At 44.2% G+C, this 19,355-nt stretch overlaps 1 protein-coding gene across 3 annotated transcripts in view; it reads right to left on the bottom strand.

The window, feature by feature from the left end:
* Positions 1-13,362: 13,362 nt before the first annotated feature.
* LNP1 (leukemia NUP98 fusion partner 1) overlaps positions 13,363-19,355 on the bottom strand; it is a 34,945-nt gene continuing 28,952 nt past the window's right edge. For all 3 annotated transcript variants that reach the window (XM_034790070.1, XM_034790087.1, XM_034790097.1), the window contains exons 3-4: positions 15,987-16,079; positions 13,363-13,528 (exon numbers count right to left, since the gene is read on the bottom strand). In XM_034790070.1, the coding sequence (XP_034645961.1) occupies positions 13,430-13,528; positions 15,987-16,079 (192 nt within the window). In that variant the 3' untranslated portion in view covers positions 13,363-13,429. The remainder of the gene's footprint in view (positions 13,529-15,986; positions 16,080-19,355) is intronic.

Raw genomic sequence — 19,355 nt, 5'->3', positions numbered from 1 at the left:
ATCTATATTCCATTAACTCAGGTGGCAGTGGTTGTGCTGTGGATCTAAAGGTTCCAATCCTCCTGAAGTTTCCACATGTTAGAATATTTTTTCTTCCTAGTTTGCTTTTTTAAAGACTTAGGAATCACGTCACAAAATAGCTACATGAAGAGAAAGTTAAGGTTGCAAAGTCCAGCACTTAAAAGTTAGGAAATGCCAGATTTACAGTTGCCTGTGCAACCTTAACTCAGCCCCCTTGTGTGTATGTGTTATAATACAGTCTTTAGTTTCATAAATAATATACTCCCCCCTCTTCCCATGGAACCTCTGTCTCATTCAGTGCACAGGATGAACCTGCTCTGATGAAGAATCAGGGTTGTGTAGTGAAAGGAGCTGTTGTCTGTTGCCCCCCTCGCTTATTTATTGCAAAAATTGGAAGGTGTGTGGTGAGTGAAACAGAGGATTCTAGCAAGAGAAAGGATGGCCTCTTGGCTAAGGAAATAGAATGCCACACAGAAGAATTAGATTCTATCCCTGTCTCTGACACAAAGTTCCTATGCGATGGTAGGCAAGTCCCTTAAACCAAAATGTTCACAGGTGGTCACTAATTGTGTGTTCTTGTTTTGAGTGCCCAATAAAAGACACCCGGGGTCAGATTTGCAGAAGTGCTATGTAAGCATGACTCCAATTGAAATTATTTGGAGCTGTGCTTTCAACCTTATAAAGTGATATAAAATGCAAAATACAGCTCTACTCTGATATAACGCTACCCGATATAACACGAATTTGGATATAACGCGGTAAAGCAGCGCTCCGGGGGGGCAGGGCTGCGCACTCCGGTGGATCAAAGCAAGTTCGATATAGCGCGGTTTGACCCATAACGCGGTAAGATTTTTTGGCTCCTGAGGACAGTGTTATAGTGGGGTAAAGGTGTACTCTTAAAAGAATCTGGCCCTAGGTGTATTCCAAAATTTATGGGTAATTTTGATCTGAATTTCTGTGACTCAGTTCCCTCTCAGAAAAATGGAGATACCACCTTACCCCAAGGGTTTTGTGAAGATTAATTAATGTTTATGAAGCCCTCAGATACTACAGCTGAGAATACCATACCATGAAAAAATTAATATTTCTATATTCAGAGTGGGATTTAGATGGTGTATGGCAAATAAGGCCTGAAGCCACACACTGAATCAAGAGACCCAATTTGTTCTCTAAGCACTGGAGACAGGCTGCTATGGGGGAAAAAATAGGATGTGATCATGTAATTAAAGATGGTATTATAATACATACAAAGGGACCATGTTAAAGTTGGCAAGGTGATTTCAGTTTAGGCATTTCCTGACTTTGCAACCTTAATGTTATTTTAACCTTTTTTTATGATGCAATTTCCTTTTCGTCAATGTTTTTTCCAGCCAGCTTTACCTCTGACTCACTAGCTGTCCTCGACACATACTTTTGGTGAGTCAGGAAAGCAGGCTGGACAGCAGGGATATCAGGGTGGGTTCTAGAGATGATATGAGATGTGTGTAAGCAGGGACCCAGACAGAGAAAGCAGGAGGGTTATATGAGGTTGAGTAGTGATTTGGAGAACATTGGTGTGTGTGTGTGTGTGTGTGTCAGTCAGAGTAAAAGTACTTTTTGGGGAGGACCAGAATAGGATTGTAACTGTGCAGGCAGCCAGGGATGAACAGAGCGCTATGTCTGTACATAGGTACAGCAAAGGCTTCTCATGGTACTGCCACTAGAGCTGGGCAAATAATGGATGGTTCAGTTCACTGGTGATTTAAATAAAATGGTGTGAGATCCACCTGAAAACAATTTTTCAAACTTTCTGGTGAATCAAAAAGGAAAAAAAAAAGTTTGGGGTCATTTTTTGATTTTCACAAAATCAAAAATTTCAATTTCACCAGTTTTAACGGTTTCTGATTGTTTAATAATATTAAACAAAGTTTTTAAATTAAAAGGTATTTTGATCTGCAAAATCAAAACATTTCTGAAGTATAAAAATGTTAGTTAATGTTGTGTTTGTTTGATGACAATTTGGTAAAGCCAAGATGAATTCACAGAACTCTTGTCACCGAACCTGCATTTTTTTCACCAAAAAGGGTAATATACAAAAAAGTAACCCAGCTCTAGCTGCCATCTCAGCTCCCCAACATACCAGTGCAGCAATGCCATTGACAGCCCTTTAGTGCTAATGCCTCAGAACAGAGCAGGGCCAGCTCCAGGTTTTTTGCCACCCCAAGCACGTGCAAAAAAAAAGCAGAGTGTCACTGAAGCAAAAAAAAAAAAAGTGGAGTGCAGCCCCTTGAGAAGTGCCGCCTCAAGCACATGCTTGGAACACTGGTGCCTAGAGCCGGTCCTGGAACAGAGGCTGGTGCTACACTTGCCCCGCCCTCCCTTCCACCACCACCACCTCCCTCCCCCAAGCAGTAGGCAACAGTGACAAAGGAGCCAGGTTTCTGCATTGGTGCATTAGAGAGATTTCCCCACTGCTGAAGGGGTAAGTGCATAGGTGATTGCTCTGAGATACTGGTAGTGATTTTAATTGAGTTTTGGGTGTGGTGGCTGGAGAATGGACAAAGTGCCTATTGGTTTGTTATTTTCTGTTTGTTTATTTCGGGGGAGGGAATAGAGGCAAGAAAATCAGCAACATGAGTGAGAGTGAGGCAGGGCCGCCCAGAAGATTCAGGGGGCCTGGGGCAAAGCAATTTCGGGGACCCCTTCCATAAAAAAAAGTTGCAATACTATATTCTCATGGGGGCCTCTGCGGGACCCGGGGCCTGGGGCAAATTGCCCCACTTGCCCCCCCTCCCCCCGGACGGCCCTGGAGTGAGGCTCAGAAAAAGCTAGAGCTGCACAGGTTGCAAATGGCTGAGAAACAGGGCCGGCTCCAAGTTTTTTGCCGCCCCAAGCAAAAAAATTTTCCTGCGCCCCCCACCGCCGCAGCTCACCTCCACTCTGCGTGCTCCCCTGAGCGCGCCGCTGCCGCTCCGCTTCTCCCCCGCTCGCTCCCAGGCTTGCCACAAAACAGCTGATTCGTGTGGCAAGCCTGGGAGGGAGGGGGGAGGAGCGGAGGTGAGCTGGGGGGGAGCGGTTCCTCTGGCCCCCCCCCCGGGTTACTTCCTGCGGCCTCCTGGCGCCCCCCACCGCCGCAGCTCACCTCCGCTCAGGGCTGGCTCCTGGCTTTTTGCGCCCCAAGCAACAACAAAAAAGGGGGGGCTGGAGTGCCACCCCTTGGAACGTGCCACCCCAAGCACATGCTTGGAGTGCTGGTGCCTAGAGCCAGCCCTTCTGAGAAAGAAAATGAACATAAAAGACTGATGGAATTAAAACAAATGGAAATTAATGCAGAGGCAGCCAGGGAGGGAGTTGCCCATAAAAAAGCCATGGAGTTAAGAGACAGAGAAATACAGGCCCAGATTGAGGCCCAGAAGCATGAACTGGCTGTTACGGAGTGGAAGAGACAAAAGCCTCCAACTGCTGGCTCCACTTCCCCAAAAATCCACAAATGGGAGCGACTATGTCCACAGTATGATGAATCCAGCGATATTGCCGAATATTTCATCACTTTTGAGAGACTGTGCATCCTCCAGGCTATCCCTGAAGATCAAAAGATGACCACATTGATAACAAAATTGACTGGCAGAGCTCTGGACATATTCAATAAGATGCCTATCAATGATGCTTCAAACTATGGTAAATTTAAGGAACTGGTTTTGAAACAGTTTCAGATTACACCTGAAACCTACAGGGTTAAATTCAGGAGTCTTAAGAGGGGATCTGGATTGAGTAATGTGGCTTATGTAAATGAAATGAGAGATTTGGTAGATAAATGGGTGACGGGGAAAGGCATTACAAGCTTTGAAGGAATGTGTGATTTGGTTACTCAGGAACAATTCCTGAATATGTGCAGTGATGATGTAAAACAGTATTTGTGGGACAGAAAGGTGGATGCAGTGGGAGAATTAGCTGAGTTTGCAGATTCTTACAAGCAGTCACAAGCTGCAATTAAACATAAACCACTGGCAGAGGGGTACAGGATTGGTGGAAAGCAGAATCACCGTTTTACCCCTGGGAAAAAGGAGGCTGGGCGTTCACCTCCCCATTTCCCTGTTACTCTCCTCAGGACTCCTGGACAACCAGGGGATTCCAGAAGGTGCTTTCACTACAATTCCCCAGGGCATCTGAAAAGCAGCTGTCCCAAATTAAAGGAGAGTAAATCTCCCTTGTCCCATGTTAGCTCAGTTGCTCTCAGCACCTGAGGCCCCAGAGGGCACTCCTACCTCTTATCACACCAGCTTGGTGGACATGGGGCCTAGTGAAGCCAACAGGGAACACATCAAGGTTATTAAGATTGATGGCATGGAGTGTCTGGTGTGGAGGGATACAGCGGCTCAGCTCTCTCTGGTTTGACCAAGTGTGGTTCCAGATGCTAGTGTTTTGATGGGGCAGACAAACCACATTAAGAGGGTGGGGCCATAAAGGTTCCCTGTATCCCTGGCAAAAGTTCATGTGGAGTGGCAAGGTATGGAAGGTGATTTACTGGTGGGATGCTCGAGGACATCCCCACGGACATGTTGCTGGAAAATGATTTTTTCAGCAAAACTAGGACTGTTAGTGAAGAAAGCATGAAGAAAGGCTGTGAAGGGCTCTCAGAGGGGGAGGAGAGTACTGCCTGTCTGTGGGGAGGCTGTTCCAGCTGATGACTGTAGGTCTGATGCAGCTGAACAGCTAACACATCCTGCCCCAGGGAACACAGGTGGGTGACTCGAAGGGAGTCCCCAGGAATGGGGCAGGGACCTTGGAACCCATAGGGGAGAGTCCCATTGACACTACAGTGCAGGAAGGTGGGGTGCTTCCAAGTATGGCAGAGGCAGAGCCAGGCCTCTGCACGGCTGAAGACAACAGGCTTCCAGAGGTGGGGGCCGGGGAGATGCAGTCAGTGCCTAGAGACAGAGACACTATTTCAAGGGTTGTCTGTCAGGAATTTTCAGCTAAACAAAGGGCTGACCCCTCCCTTGAGAGTATAAGAAAGTTATCTCGGAGGGAATTCCAAGACGGGGGGAGGGGTAGGGGGGGAGTTTTTTTAAGAGGATTGGAAACTGTATAGGGAGGCCCTTGTAGGCAGGGCCGGCTCTGGCTTTTTTGCCGCCCCAGGCAAAAAAACCTCCCGCCGCCCCCCGCTCCCCTCGCTCTCCCCGGCCAGCCGGAGCACACGGAGGAGGGCGGCGAGCCCGGCTGTGGGCCTGCTCTCCCCGACCAACAAGAGCGCCGGGGGAGGGCGGCAAGCCCAGCCGCGGCCCCGCTCTTCTGGGTGAGCGCCGCCCCCCTCCAGGTGCCGCCCCAAGCACATGCTTGGAGGGCTGGTGCCTGGAGCCGGCCCTGCTTGTAGGGAAAAGCCGAGGCCCCGGTCAACCCTATAAGCAGTTGGTTGTGCCCAGCCAACACCGGGGGAAATTAGTGCTGGTAGCGCACGACAGTCCCTTTGCTGGTCACTTGGGGGTAAAGAGGACTTATGAGAGGCTGAGGAGGAATTTCTACTGGCCAGGGATACAGAATGATGTGAGGGATTATTGTAGGACTTATGTGGTGTGTCAGGACAGAATGAAACTGGGGGGACCCCAGAAGATTCTGCTGCGTCCCTTGCCCGTTATCCAGGAGGCGTTCCAAAGGGTGGCAATAGACATAGTGAGTCCTATGCCACACCTCACTTGGAGGGGGAACAAGTATATCTTAGTGTTAGTAGACTTCACCACCTGGTATCCTGACGCAATCACGCTGTCTAACATAGAAGCTGAGACAGTTGCAAGAGCCCTGCCCACCATATTCAGCAAAGTGGGTTTCCCTAAGAAGATTTTATCTGATCGGGGGGGGGTGGTGGCAAATTTTATGTCACAGTTGTTCAGTGAGCTATGGAAGGTGTGTGGAGTAAAACAGCTTAAGATGGCTCCCTACCACCTCCAGGCCAATGGGCTGGTGGAAAGGTTCAATGCGACCCTAAAATCCATGCTGGGGATGTATGCCAAGAAAAGGGGCCAAAGTTGGGACGAGTTATTGCCATTCCTGCTGTATGCCTACAGGGAGGTACCCCAAGAGTCCACGGGATTTTCTCTATTTAACCTTCTGTATGGGAGAAATTGAGGGGACCCCTCAATCTCATCAGGGATACTTGGGAAGAATGCAACATGGTGAGGGAGGAACCCGTGACTAAGTATGTCCAGAGGTTCAGGAGGGAGTTGAAAGACATGATGGAAATTGTCCAAAACAACCTCCAGAGCAGTCAGGCCAAGCAAAAGGTGTGGTATGATAAAAATACTTATAAATGCACTTTTGACGTAGGAGATTTGGTCATGGTATTCAGCCCTGTAAAAAAGTTCAAGATGGAAAACTCCTGTGAGGGGTCCTTAAGGTGGTGGAAGTGGCAAGTGAGGACACTTATAAAGTTAAAAAGCCCCTGGATGATACTGTGCCCCAACTGGTACATGTAAACGGACTCAAGGCCTATCACAGTAGAATGGCTGGGGTAAACATGATCTGTTGTATCAAAGGGAAAACTGAGGCACACCCACTCACTGATCTGATGGCTGAATGCCAAGATGGGTCAACCCTGGAAAGTATGAAAATCTGTAATAAGCTGACACCAGTCGAAAGGAAGGAAGCATTGTCCATGCTGCAAAGGTACAGTGAGGTATTTTCCAACAAACCAGGGAGAACACACTTTGCTGTCCCATAGAATCCTCACAAAAGGGGCTCAGTCTCCTCCTTCCAGGCCTTCCAGGGCCACCGGTAAGGTGAAGGAGCAAATTCAGGCTGAGATACAAAGCATGTTGGACCTGGGGGTAATTAAGGAATCTGACAGTGCATGGCTTCCCCTGTGATCTTGATCCCCAAAAGGGATGGCACCGTTAGATTTTGTGTAGACTATAGAAAACTCAATGCTGTCACTGTAACAGATACATACGCCATGCCACCAGGGCCGGTGCAAGGAAGTTTCGCGCCCTAGGTGAAACTTCCACCTTGCGCCCCCCACCTCAACTCTGCTGCAGCTCCCTGCCCCCCTCCACCCTGAGGCTCCCCCCCCCCACAGCAGCTCCCCCCCTTCTGCCCTGAGGCGCCCCCCTCTCCGCGGCAGCTCCCCTCCGGGGAGCCGTGTGGCAGCTCCCCAACCCAGCTCACCTCTGCTCCGCCTCCTTCCTGAGCACGCCGCCCCTGCTCTAATTCTCCTCCCCTCCCAGGCTTGCGGCGCCAAACAGCTGATTGGCACCGCAAGCCTGGGAGGTGGGAGAAGTGGAGCGGCAACTGCGCACTCGGGGAGGGGGCGTAGGAACGCTGTAAAAAAAATGGGGGCATCGCTTTTTGGCGCCCCCCAAATCTTGGCGCCCTAGGCAACCGCCTAGTTTGCCTAAATGGTAGCACTGTCCCTGCATGCCATGAACTGATGACATGCTGGATGTGCTGAGCCAAGCCAAGTACCTTTGATCTAACCAAAGGTTACTGGCAGATCCCTTTGGAGGGGGAGGCACAACAAAAATCAGCTTTTATCACTGACATTGGGCTCTATGAATTTACAGTGTTACCTTTTGGTCTGGTAAATGCTGGTGCAACCTTCCAGAGACTGGTCAACAAAGTGTTAAATGGTTTGCAGAATTATGCTGGGCATACATAGATGACATTGCTGTATTCAGCAACACCTGTGGTAACCACAAGGAGCACCTGAAAGTTGTGCTATCAAAGCTCAAAGAAGCTGGGCTAACTGTAAAACCCTCTAAGTGCAAGATAGGGGCAGCGAAAGTCCCTTATCTGGGACACTTGGGGTGGGGGGGAGTAAAATATCCCCCGACCCTCTTAAGGTGGAAGCCATTGTAAAATGGCTTGTACCCCAGATTAAAAAGCAAGTCCAATCCTTCATAGGCTTGGCAAACTATTACAGGAGGTTTGTGGAGGGGTTCAGTGACATTGTATCCCAAATCACAGACTTATGTAAAAAGCATCAACCTAATAAGGTAATTTGGTCAGAGGCGTGCCAGAAAGGCTTCAACAAGGTAAAAGCACTCCTGTCTGCGGAGCCTGTGCTGGCCAGCCCTGACTTGATAACCCTTTTGAACTGCTGTCCTCCTGCCAAACAAAGCTGTCCCCTGCCAAACAGAATTACTCTGTCATAGAGAAGGAGTGCTATGCCATCGTGTGGGCCATCAACTAAGGCCTTACCTCTTCAATAGGAAGTTCAGAATTCTAACTGACCATTCACCTTTGGTATGGCTTCACCGGACTAAGGACACAAACTCCAAACTGTTACGCTGGAGCCTGGTCCTTCAGAAATTTGACATGAAGATTATGCATATTAAAGGAAAGGAGAACTGGGTAGCAGATGCCCTGTCCAGAAAAGAGGAATTTTAGGTATACTGCCTCCGCCATGGACAGTGTCCAAGCTTCTGGCAGTAAGTTCAGGAGGCGGGTGTGACAGTGCACCCTGTAATGCTTTATGGAAATATGCTTATGAATGTATCTATGACATAACTGGAATGTTTTATGCTACATATGCCATGTAACATATCTATGTAAAGGTTATGATCTACTGAATCTATTCATCCTATTTGTATGCATGTGTAATTTTTGTATGCAAAGTTATGAATATTGGCTGCATACTTGTTTGATTTTAAGTAATTTAGTAAGGCATTTGGACAGCTTCTTTGACTCCAAAACTCCATCTTGTAGCTGGGATTCTACACAGGGGGAGGGAAGGGTATCCACCCACAAGTGAAAGTCTATTTAAACCCCTGGGAGACCCCTCCATTTTGTCTTCAGCTGGCTCAAGAGATAGCCTCTCCACCCCCAAAGGATCCCTGAAAGAAACTGGAACAAAGGACAGTAACCACGGGGGTGTGAGTGATTGCTGGACCCAGACTAGAAGGAGGCTAGTCTGTAAAAGAGGCTTATTGGAACATGTCTGAGAGTGAGATTTTATCTGTATTCAGTTTCTTACTGTATTAGGCATAGGCTTACGTGTTTTATTTTATTTTGCTTGGTAATTCACTTTGTTCTGTCTGTTATTACTTGGAACCACTTAAATCCTACTTCCTGTATTTAATAAAATTACTTTTTACTTATTAATTAATCCAGAGTATGTATTACTATGGGGGGGAGGGGAGAAACAGCTGTGCATATCTATCAGTGTTATAGAGGGCGAACAACTTATGAGTTTACCCTGTATAAGCTTTATACAGGGTAAAACGGATTTATTTGGGGTTTGGACCCCATTGGGAGTTGGGCATCCGAGTGTTGGAGACAGGAACACCTCTTAAGCTGTTTTCAGTTAAGCCTGTAGTTTGGGGGGACGTTGTTCAGACCTGGGCCCGAGTTTGCAGCAGGCTAGCGTGTTCTGGCAGTGTTCTGAAGTCCCAAGCTGGCAGAGGAAACGGCTCAGAAGTGGTCTCAACACATAAGTTGGCAGTTCCCAAGGGGTTTTCTGTGATCCAACCCATCACACCCACCACACTTCAAACAAGCCGTACCCAAAGTCATTCCTCACAGGTTTTCCTCTGTTCACACTGGACATCGCAACCTCTCACATATTTATCTCTCCTTGATTCTGACCTCACTGGAACCATTTCCCCCAGACAGGCCACCCTAAGACCTGGGTTCCTCACAGGATCTCTCCAGCCAAGCCTGCTCCCCAGGCTCAGTCACACTTCAACTTCCTCCCAACCAAAACAGAGCTGGTGTTTGCAACAGATTATCTCCTGAAAGCAGGCCAGTCTATCCAAGTCTCAGTTTATTCTGCAACAGCGAGTCAATGGCTAACTCACTTAACTCTTTCTTTTCCAGAATTAAAGTCACTGCTGACAGGATGGGTATGTTAGGCACACTGCCAGCATATTACTGTCCATCCTCCACACAGTTCCTTCTCTCTACTATATACCCCCCTTTGTAAATTTAGTTGTTTCAGCATTTCCCTCTGTCGCTGTGTTAGTATGTATCAACACCGATTCATGTACACAGAGATACACAGGAAAATACTGTATTAGGTAACTAAAATTCAGGAGTTTAAGCAGCAGTTTAAGAATACAGCATGGCAGGGAAATAGGAGGAATGCTAGGACCTATGGTGGGAGCATGTTTTGAAGTGAAAAAATTAGGAAGATAAGGGAAGCAGGATTGTGCAGGGAAACATGGAGGCAATTGGAGTAGTAGTGCAAGTGTGTAGGGTCTCAGCAGGCAAAGCAGAGACGGGGCTTGAGAGATGTATGGGGTATCTAATCTTATCTATCTATTTCAATGTTGACAGCTGTTCCATGTGAATAATTGTCAACGTAGATACTTATTAAGAAAATTGAGAAATCCCCGCCCCCCCTCAAATAAACCCCCAAAACCATCTATTAAGTATAAGTTAATGTGGCTTGGCTGCATATCCCACCAATGCTCACTGTAAAAAGCAAGGAAATAAGTACACAAGTTATTCACTTTGTCTACAGTCCACTTATACTGTGACCCTCTACTATGGATGGATGCACCTGCTCAGTGACACAGCTTGGGTAGAAAATGATCCTCTTTCTTAAAGGAAAGGGGATAGACCAACTTTTTGGGAACTACTGCTTCCGAAGTTGCATTTCTACATCTAAGGACAAAATTGGATTTTCTACATCTAACGATACAAAAGAAATAAATTTTTCTACCAGTAAAGAAATATCTATAGCCATCTACAGAGAAGAATGAACTTCATTGTCTTATGACATCACCAATGATGAAACAATCCAGACGATGCAACACCCTATGAGCTTTATCACTGGTGCTATAACAGCTTAGTTTTTTCAGCATGTCTTCTGGTTAACAAAGTTTGGTGATGGTATTTTAAGCCTTGCAATGCCCTGGAATAACAGGTAATGACTAGTGCTCATTTTACAGATTGTCTAAATAGGCCCAGAGAGATTAAATGACCAGACCAAAGTCATTCAGCTGGTCAGTGGCAGAGCTAGGAATAAAAGCCATGACTCCTGATGCTCAGTCCCTGCTCCAATTCCCAGGTAACACTCCTTCTGTAAACTATCTGAAATAAGTAAAGATGCATTATCAAATTTATTCCACCATTTTTGTTTTATTTTGATTTCCATGTTGCTAATTTCTTTTTTAAATTATGTCTTTTAAGAAAGTTAACTGAATTACCTGCCCATTTGCTCCTATTTGTTGCTTAAGAGATTTGTTACTTTATTTGACAGAAAAAAATATTAGCATAGGCCCCAGTCCTGCAAACAATTACTCACAGGAACTACTCAAGGTAGTAAAGTTAAGAATGTGTCCAAGAGTTTGCAGAATCAAGGTTCTAATGTGCAGTGTAACTTAATTTCCCAAGATTTTCTCTGAAATATATTAATGGTGACAGACTAAGTGGAAGTTCACTCTCATATTCTCATAAATGGAGATGTTTTGAAATTTATGAAGAGCTTTTCTGATTTTCAACTATTGTATTTTTAGAGAACAACAACAACAACAACAACGAATAGACTGTTGTGTTTAGTTCTTAAGAGAGGATATTTTGACCAGAGACCATGAGCAATGAAGTTTTTCTGTAAATGATGGTGGAGTGAAATCAAAGTTCCAAATGTCCATCTACCTGACTGATAAGACAAGAAGAACTGTGAGCCTCTCATACAAATCATGGCTAGATCTACTAAGCAACAGATACTCAACTTAGATCGTCAGGTAGGAAAATGTTCTTCTTTCTTAAAGGTGTTGCTAAGGCATATGGCTTTAAGAAACAACTGCTTCTGAAGATGTACAATAGAACCCATATTTTATAAACAAATTGGGGACTGAAGAGTTCATAAAATCAAAACGTTTATAAAATTGAACATCTCAAGATTATAAAAAGTATGGTGCATAAGTTGCAGTGTGGTGCATGCCTCACTTTCTTCTTGTCCTTCACACCATGGCAATGCGATGTTTAATGCACTGAGGGCATAGGAATGTGAAGGGATGTTGACTTATTCTTCATCAACATAACTTTTGTTTTGTGATTTTTTTTTTCCTGTCTGGAAAAATTGTTTATGATTGGCGTTCATAAAATTGAGGTTCTTCTGTATTTGTTGAAGAAAACCTGTTATCTTGAAAAAGAAATATTCCCTATTCTCAATAAGATACCTCTAGGATCAGACACCATTTCTGTACCCTTTCAAAGATTCTTTCAGAGTAGAGACCAAATGTGCAATGGGACAAGATGTATACTATCAATCTCCTGATGATGTTCTGCCCTGTGTCTAGGAACAATCTTCCCAGAAGGCCTCATATAGAGAGTACATTAAACAACATGGAAAATAGGGCTGATTCTTGGGGAATGCTGTATTTCAAATCTATCAGTGATGATATGGAAGAACTTGGCCTATGGGATTTGATGTATAGCTTGGGAATTGCTTCAAATAATGATTTAGTGACTAGAGAATTTAGATGGAGGGCAGTTCTAGACATACCAGCAATATCCCCTATTGACCAACTCAATATATGCTGCAACCCCTAAGCAACAGACCAAATTCTGCCCTGTGCACATGTGCTGCTCCCATCCACACCAGTGAGACTCCTGCATGCACATTCAAGGACATAATTTGACTTTATGGGATACATGAGATAAGAATCAGCCTTAGATTTGAATTGCGTATGATTATAATTGCAATCATTTCCTGCCCTTTCTCATTTTGTATCACTACATCTGCCATAATTTAAACACTGCTAGTTGGATTACATTCGGTTGATATGTCTTCTTGAACTGTCTTTTGCATAAGCAATTTTTTTTTTAATTAGTCCTTCAACAGGTCCAGGGTGCTATGATCTGATCAACCAACTAGTCAACTGACTTTCATAACAGGCATGGGAACCTAGAACCCAAAAGATGAATAGGATTAATACAGTGAGATTAAAAAGAATAGTGTAGGGAAAGTTTAGAGGAAAAGGGAAGATTACAGCATCACTGCTCCAGCTTTCATTGTAATATCTGTCAATCCAGAGTCTCTCAGTGGCACTGTAATTTTTAACTTCATGCCAGTGTATCACTTAATTCTCTCAATATGGACTAAAAAGTTCCCTCTATTGCACAATAATCATATCATCCAGCTATTTAACAAAAATGAGTGACATTCACCATTAAATTATTTCTTTTTGTAGCAAATATGTGATTTTTATTTACAGTTGTCTGTACAATGGTAAAAACAAATATTTTTTCACTCTTTTCCCATAAACATTGCCATGTTGCAGTGGCATGCACAGGCAGAATGTGTTAGTTGGTTTTCATTTAGTCATTTTTGATCTTTAAAGTTGATTTCTAACATTAAAAAAAGCTATACTTGTTATAACTACCTTGTACCCTGTGATCTAAGGCATGACCATTCTTTTTTGGTTTTTCTTCTCTAAGTGAAATGGAGCTTTGTAATGAGTCCTCTATGGAGTCCTTCTGAGCTCTCTTTTCATCCTGGTTGATGAAGGTCTAAGATAGACTTTGACATGAGCACATGGATGCGACAAGTTGGGCAGGTTGGTTTCTTTAGCAGCCACTTTTCGATACACTGTTGGAGGAAAAGAATATGGGGAAAAGAAAGTTAGCAATCCAAACTTGTTGCACTGACAGTCAACTACCAGGATTTTTGAGAGGGATAATTGGTAAATTCCCATATATGACCAAAGCTTTAATCTAACCTTTTTTTAAAATGCAGCATAAAAACCCATGTATTCAGTGAATCATAGAATATAGGTCTGGAAGAGACCTCAAGAGTTTATCAAGTCCAGCCCCTGCAATAAGGCAGGACCAACTAAACCTAGACCATCCCTGACAGGTATTTGTCCAACCTGTTCTTAAAAACCTCCAGTGATGGGGATTCCACAATCTCTTTCGGAAGCCTATTCCAGAGCTTAACTATCCTTATAGTTAGAAAGTTTTTCCTAATACCTAATATCTATCTCTCTTGCTGCAGATTAAGTCCTATCTTTAGTGGACATGGAGAACAATTTATCACTGTCCTCTTTACAACAGCGCTTAACATATTTGAAGACTGCTATCAGGATCTCCTCTCAGTTTTCTTTTCTCAAAACTAAACATGCCCAGTTTTTTTAACCTTCCCTCAGAAGTGAGGTTTTTTAAATCTTTTAACATTTTTCTTGCTCTCCGCTGGATTCTCTTCAATTTATGCACATCTTTCCTAAAGTGTGACAGACAGACTTGGACACAATACTCCAGCTGAGGCCTCACCAGTGCCTAGTAGAATGAGACAATTATTTTCTATATCTTACATATGACACTCCTGTCAGTACACCACAGAATGATATTAGCCTTTTTTGCAACAGCATCACGTTGTTGACCCATGTTCAGTTTGACATCTGCTATAACCCCCAACAGTGCTATCACCTATCCAGTTATTCCCCATTTTGTAGCTGCGCATTTGATTTTTCCTTCCTAAGTGTAGTACTTTACACTTAACTTTGTTGAATTTTGTCTACTTGATTTCAGACCAATTCTCCAATTTCTCAAGATCATTTTGAATTCTAATCTTGTCCTCCAAAGTGCATGCAACTCCTCCCAACTTGATGTCATCTTGCAAATTTTATAAGCATATTATCCACTCCATTATCCAAGTCATTCACGAAAATATTGAATAGCATTGGACCCAGGACTCACCCCTGCAGGACCCTACTAGATACATCCTCCCTGCTTGACAGTGAACCATCAATAACTACTCTTTGAGTAGGGTCTTTCAACCAGTTGTTCACCCACCTTATAGTAATTTAAGCTAGATCACATTTCCATAGTTTGCTTACGAGAATGTCGGGTGGGATTGTGTCAAAAGTATTATGAAAATCAAGATATATTCTGGCTACTGCTTCCCCCCATCCACTAGGCCAGTAACCCTATCAAAGAAGGAAATAAGGTTTATTTGGCATGATTTATTCTTGACAAATCCATGTTGGCGATCCCTTGCAACCGTATTATCCTCTAGGTGTTTACAAATTGTTTGTTTAATATTTTTTTCCAGTATCTTTCCAGTTATCGAAGTTATACTGACTGGTCTATAATTCCCCGGGTCCCCTTCTCCGGTCCTCCATGATCTCACCCATTCTCCATGAGTTCCTCTATGTATGCTGTTATTGGACTCAATTCTGCTTTCATTGAAATGACTTCAATAGGATCAGGATCAGATCCAATTTTAATTTTTCAGGAGTATAAGATCTCTCTCTCTCTCTCTCTTCTCTCTTTAGTTAGTTAGTTAGTTAGTTAATTTAGTGCTAGATTGACAGTTCTTGAGACTAAGGTCCTGTGTTTATCCACAGAAGAGGTATAATATAAGCAGCAGTATCAAGCTTCCCAACCATTATGCCTAAAGCATCATCTTGGGAGATCATTTCTAGGGACATGATACATTTTCTATGGCTAATTTGATCCTTGGTCACTTTGCTGAGTGTGCCAATAAGAGTGCCATTTTTGCTACTGGTTGTTGCCATGTGATCAGCTGTCCACTGAAGATTGTACCAAACCCACCAAACTCTTTCACACCAAGCGTCAAACATTTATAGCAATGCTTGGCCACTTCTGTCCTGGGCCAGATTTGAACTAGAGCCTAGAAGTTAAACCTTCTTATATCTATCCCAGTATCAATTCCGCGGAGACATCCAGATTCCATTCTTTTGCTATAATTATTTTTCAACCAATTGATATCAGGAACAAATACACACTGGATACAGAGGTTCTGATCCAGCCCTGCATTAGGACAGTTTTTGTTACTCTCCTCTAGTACAAAGCTGTCATGGAAGCAGCTTAGCTGGGCACTGGGGAATTCATCCCGTGTAGGAGGAGCATCAAGTAGTGCAGCAGCTTCTACACCCCCCACCTCCCCACCGCCCCATCTCAACCACCAGCATAAGGGGCTCAGTCAAAGTCTAGTTGCTGTCATGGAAGGTCATATATGGAATCCTTCCTCTTCCAAGTAAACAGTAACTGACGGGAAATAGGGCCCCTCAGGTTTCTTGCAGTACCTCTTTGTGAAAGCTGTGCATGCAGTGAAGTTCTATTATACTGCCAGTATCAAGATCATCATGACAAATAACACATGGATCCGAATCTTCATCCTTCAAAGGAACATAAATCACTGTCAGTCATAGGATGACTCCAACCCAGAACTACTTGTGGTTGAGTAACCGGATTGTATCGGATAAGTTAGCAGACCAAAGAGTGGCTTTACATATGTTTACTTACCTTACAGCTGAGATCTGAGTTCTATTGATTTGGGATTGAATTTATCCCATGCATAAAGAAATCTATTAATTTAAATGGCCAGGTCCCCAACTGTGGACGAGTAACACTTGTCAGAGCTGAGGAGAGGGACACAAAGATGGCCTTTGCACACCACCCCAATCCTGCAGCTGCCCTTAATTAGGCTGGTTCCCTCCTGTCAGTTGTAGAAACCATTAAGGGCTGCTTTCTGCTATCCCAGGATCTCCATATGAGAGAGCCTCCAGGGAGCAGCTCTACCAGGTTTAAGACCATCATGGCAGCCCTTTTACTGGCATTCTGCACATCCAGGGAGCGCAGAAAATCAACTGAGATTTGCTGTGTAGATCTGTGAGCAGATTTATCTTCTAAGGACCAAATTCTGTGCTTAGGACCCAGCCTGAATAACTTGGCCAGGCATTGGTGTATGAGGGAAAGACATCCAGGAATCCTTCCCTGTGGTCTGCAGAGCAGAAGCAGAGCTCCTCTTTGATTCATACTTCAGCCCCATGAGTAGAATAAACTCAGTTAGCTTAGGGTCCCCCGTGCTATGTGGGAAGGACTGGAGGATCTCCATAGCCTTGCTGCGGAGTACAACTGTCATACATTCCTCACCTATGTCTTGTCTTCAAGGCCTTGTATACACCTGGAAAATCCATCATTTTAGCAAATATGTTAACTAACCAAATTTAAACAGCATGATGTTAAGCACAATTGTGCCATTAGCATGGACAAGGACAGTCATGTTTCAAAACATATTAGCTGCTTGTGGATAAAGCTATGGGTACATCCTCCTATAGACTAGCAAAGGAAGGTCTGTGAGAAGGGAAAGAGCCAGATGGACTGTGTTACGCTCGGTCACACTTTTGGTCTGATTCTTCTTTGCCTAAAGTCACTTTATATCACTCTGGCAGTGTCAGTGCTTAATTTGTGCCAGGGCTTGCCAGGACTGAGCCCCAGCATCTCTTGGCTTGGCAGTTCACAGCCCCGGCACCTCTGGGCTTGGGAGTTCACAGCCCCAGCACCTCTGGGCTTGCCACATCAGTTACGAAAGTAAAAAAAATTGCCTTAGCCCCAGTGCCTAATTGCTTGAGCCCCTGGCACCTCTTTTATTACAAATTAAGCACCTGGCAGCGTTAAAAGGCCTTAAAGTGGGTGTAAATAACCAAAGCAGTGTAAAACAACCTTACTGTAAATGAAAATCAGATCCTTAGCGATGCGTGCTTCGATGAGTGAGTTTATTCCCTCATTTATTTAAATAGAGAGTAAGCTGGAACTGCCTCAGAGCTTGTCTACACTTACCCGGGGATCGACACACGGCGATCAATACATCGGTGGTCGATTTAGCGGGTCTAGTGAGGACCTGCTAAATTGACTGCAGATCGCAGTCGACTCCTGTACCTCACCTGAATGAGAAGTGCAAGGGGAGTTGACGGGAGAGCAGCTCCCGTCGACATAGCTTAGTGTGTGGACCCCGCGGTAAGTAGATCTAAGTACGTTGACTTCAGCTACTTTATTCACGTATCTGAAGTTGTGTAACTTAGATTGATCTCCCCCTGTAGTGTAGACAAGGCCACAGTGTTACAAAAAGGGAACTGATTCTCTGTGAAGGTTCCTTGACTCTTGAATTCACTTCTGAGCTTAGTCCACCCAATCCTGGATGTATTATTCTTCTGGACATGCTACAAGGCCTATCTATTTTCCAGGGCTTTGGTGTATGATGGGATAATTGCATATCCTGTGATTATGACTGGTTTTCTTAGTGGATAATTTTAGGCAGTCTATATGAATATATCTAGAGACTGTATGTGTGCATTGAGAGCACCCAGAGCCTGGCATGGGCGTCCATCAGTATTATTTCATACATCTGAGAACAAATGCAAAATGTATTCATTTGTATGTTTGCATATTTAATATTAGTTTTTTCTTTTGCTGTGTTTATTTCATATTCTATTTTTATGTATCTAGTGGCTCTGAGTTGTTTGGTTTTGAATTTCTGTTACAGATTTCCCCCTTTTTCTTAGAATGTGTTGCTAGTATATAAATAAATGTATCAATGGTTTCATGCTGTCCTTGTCAACTGTCACATTTAATTATAGACAGATGTAGCTGAACTTTGATCCATCCTCAAAATCATGCTTTGATTAAACAATACATCAGAAGCATCAGGGTATTTTTATTCTGCTGTGATGCTGAACATTCACAAACCTAAAACCGTGGGGAGTGATACTGTAAACAGTTTTGATAGTCCTCTTAGAAATCATCTTGTTACAGAGGGAGCCTGCTGTTGAGATGCCTATTACAGAAGAATTTCTCTGTGTACCCCTGGATTCACTTCCCAGAGGAGAGTATACCAGTCAGTCCTAGGTGTTAGGAAACACAGCAGAGGAGATTATTTTAACAGAGCATTACCTATCCCTAATGAGTCAGGGGAGGCATAGTGTACTGGCTTTAAAATGTGCACAGACACATGTGTGATGTCACCCTTCAGTGACTGCCCCACAGAGAAACTAAAACACCTACTCCTGCCGCTAGCTAGTTCTCCTTTAGCTCCAGTGATAGAGGCCTTTGCTTTAAAACTAGCTCATTTCATCGGTATTAGTTGTTTATGAGCATTTTGAGGGAACACGTGACTTGTTTTTTTCCAGATCAGCTTCCCACATCTACTTCAATTTGCAATTCATAATTAAGCTTTTGGACCTGACAAATAGGCCTTTAACCTTTTTTTCTGATTGCCATTTGCCTTTGGCCAAATAAACAATACATTGGTTTGGAAGAAGAAGCTGTTTTGAATAATTTCAATCAGCCACTGATGTCATGTTCCTGGAGGGAATTTTCTTGCAGGTCCGACTAGAGCTGGCCCTGTCATGTTAACATGGTTGGGAAACAGGGGGGACTGCAACCCAGAGAACCAGTCTAAGAATGGCTGAACTGCAGGTTTCCATCCCTGAGAGAGGTGAAGCCTGCCACCTGAGGGGTACACTCAAGAGCAAGGGTTCTCAAACTGGGGGTCGGGACCCCTCAGGGGGTTGCGAGCTGTCAGCCTCCACCCCAAATCCCGCTTTGCCTCCAGCATTTATAATGGTATTAAATATATACAAAGTGTTTTTAATTTATGGGGGAGGGGGTTGCAC

Source organism: Trachemys scripta, chromosome 1 (assembly GCF_013100865.1).
Source record: "Trachemys scripta elegans isolate TJP31775 chromosome 1, CAS_Tse_1.0, whole genome shotgun sequence".
Lineage (NCBI taxonomy): Eukaryota > Metazoa > Chordata > Testudines > Emydidae > Trachemys > Trachemys scripta.
Note: the sequence above shows the minus strand (reverse complement) of the source record. Positions and strands in the feature narration are given on the sequence as shown.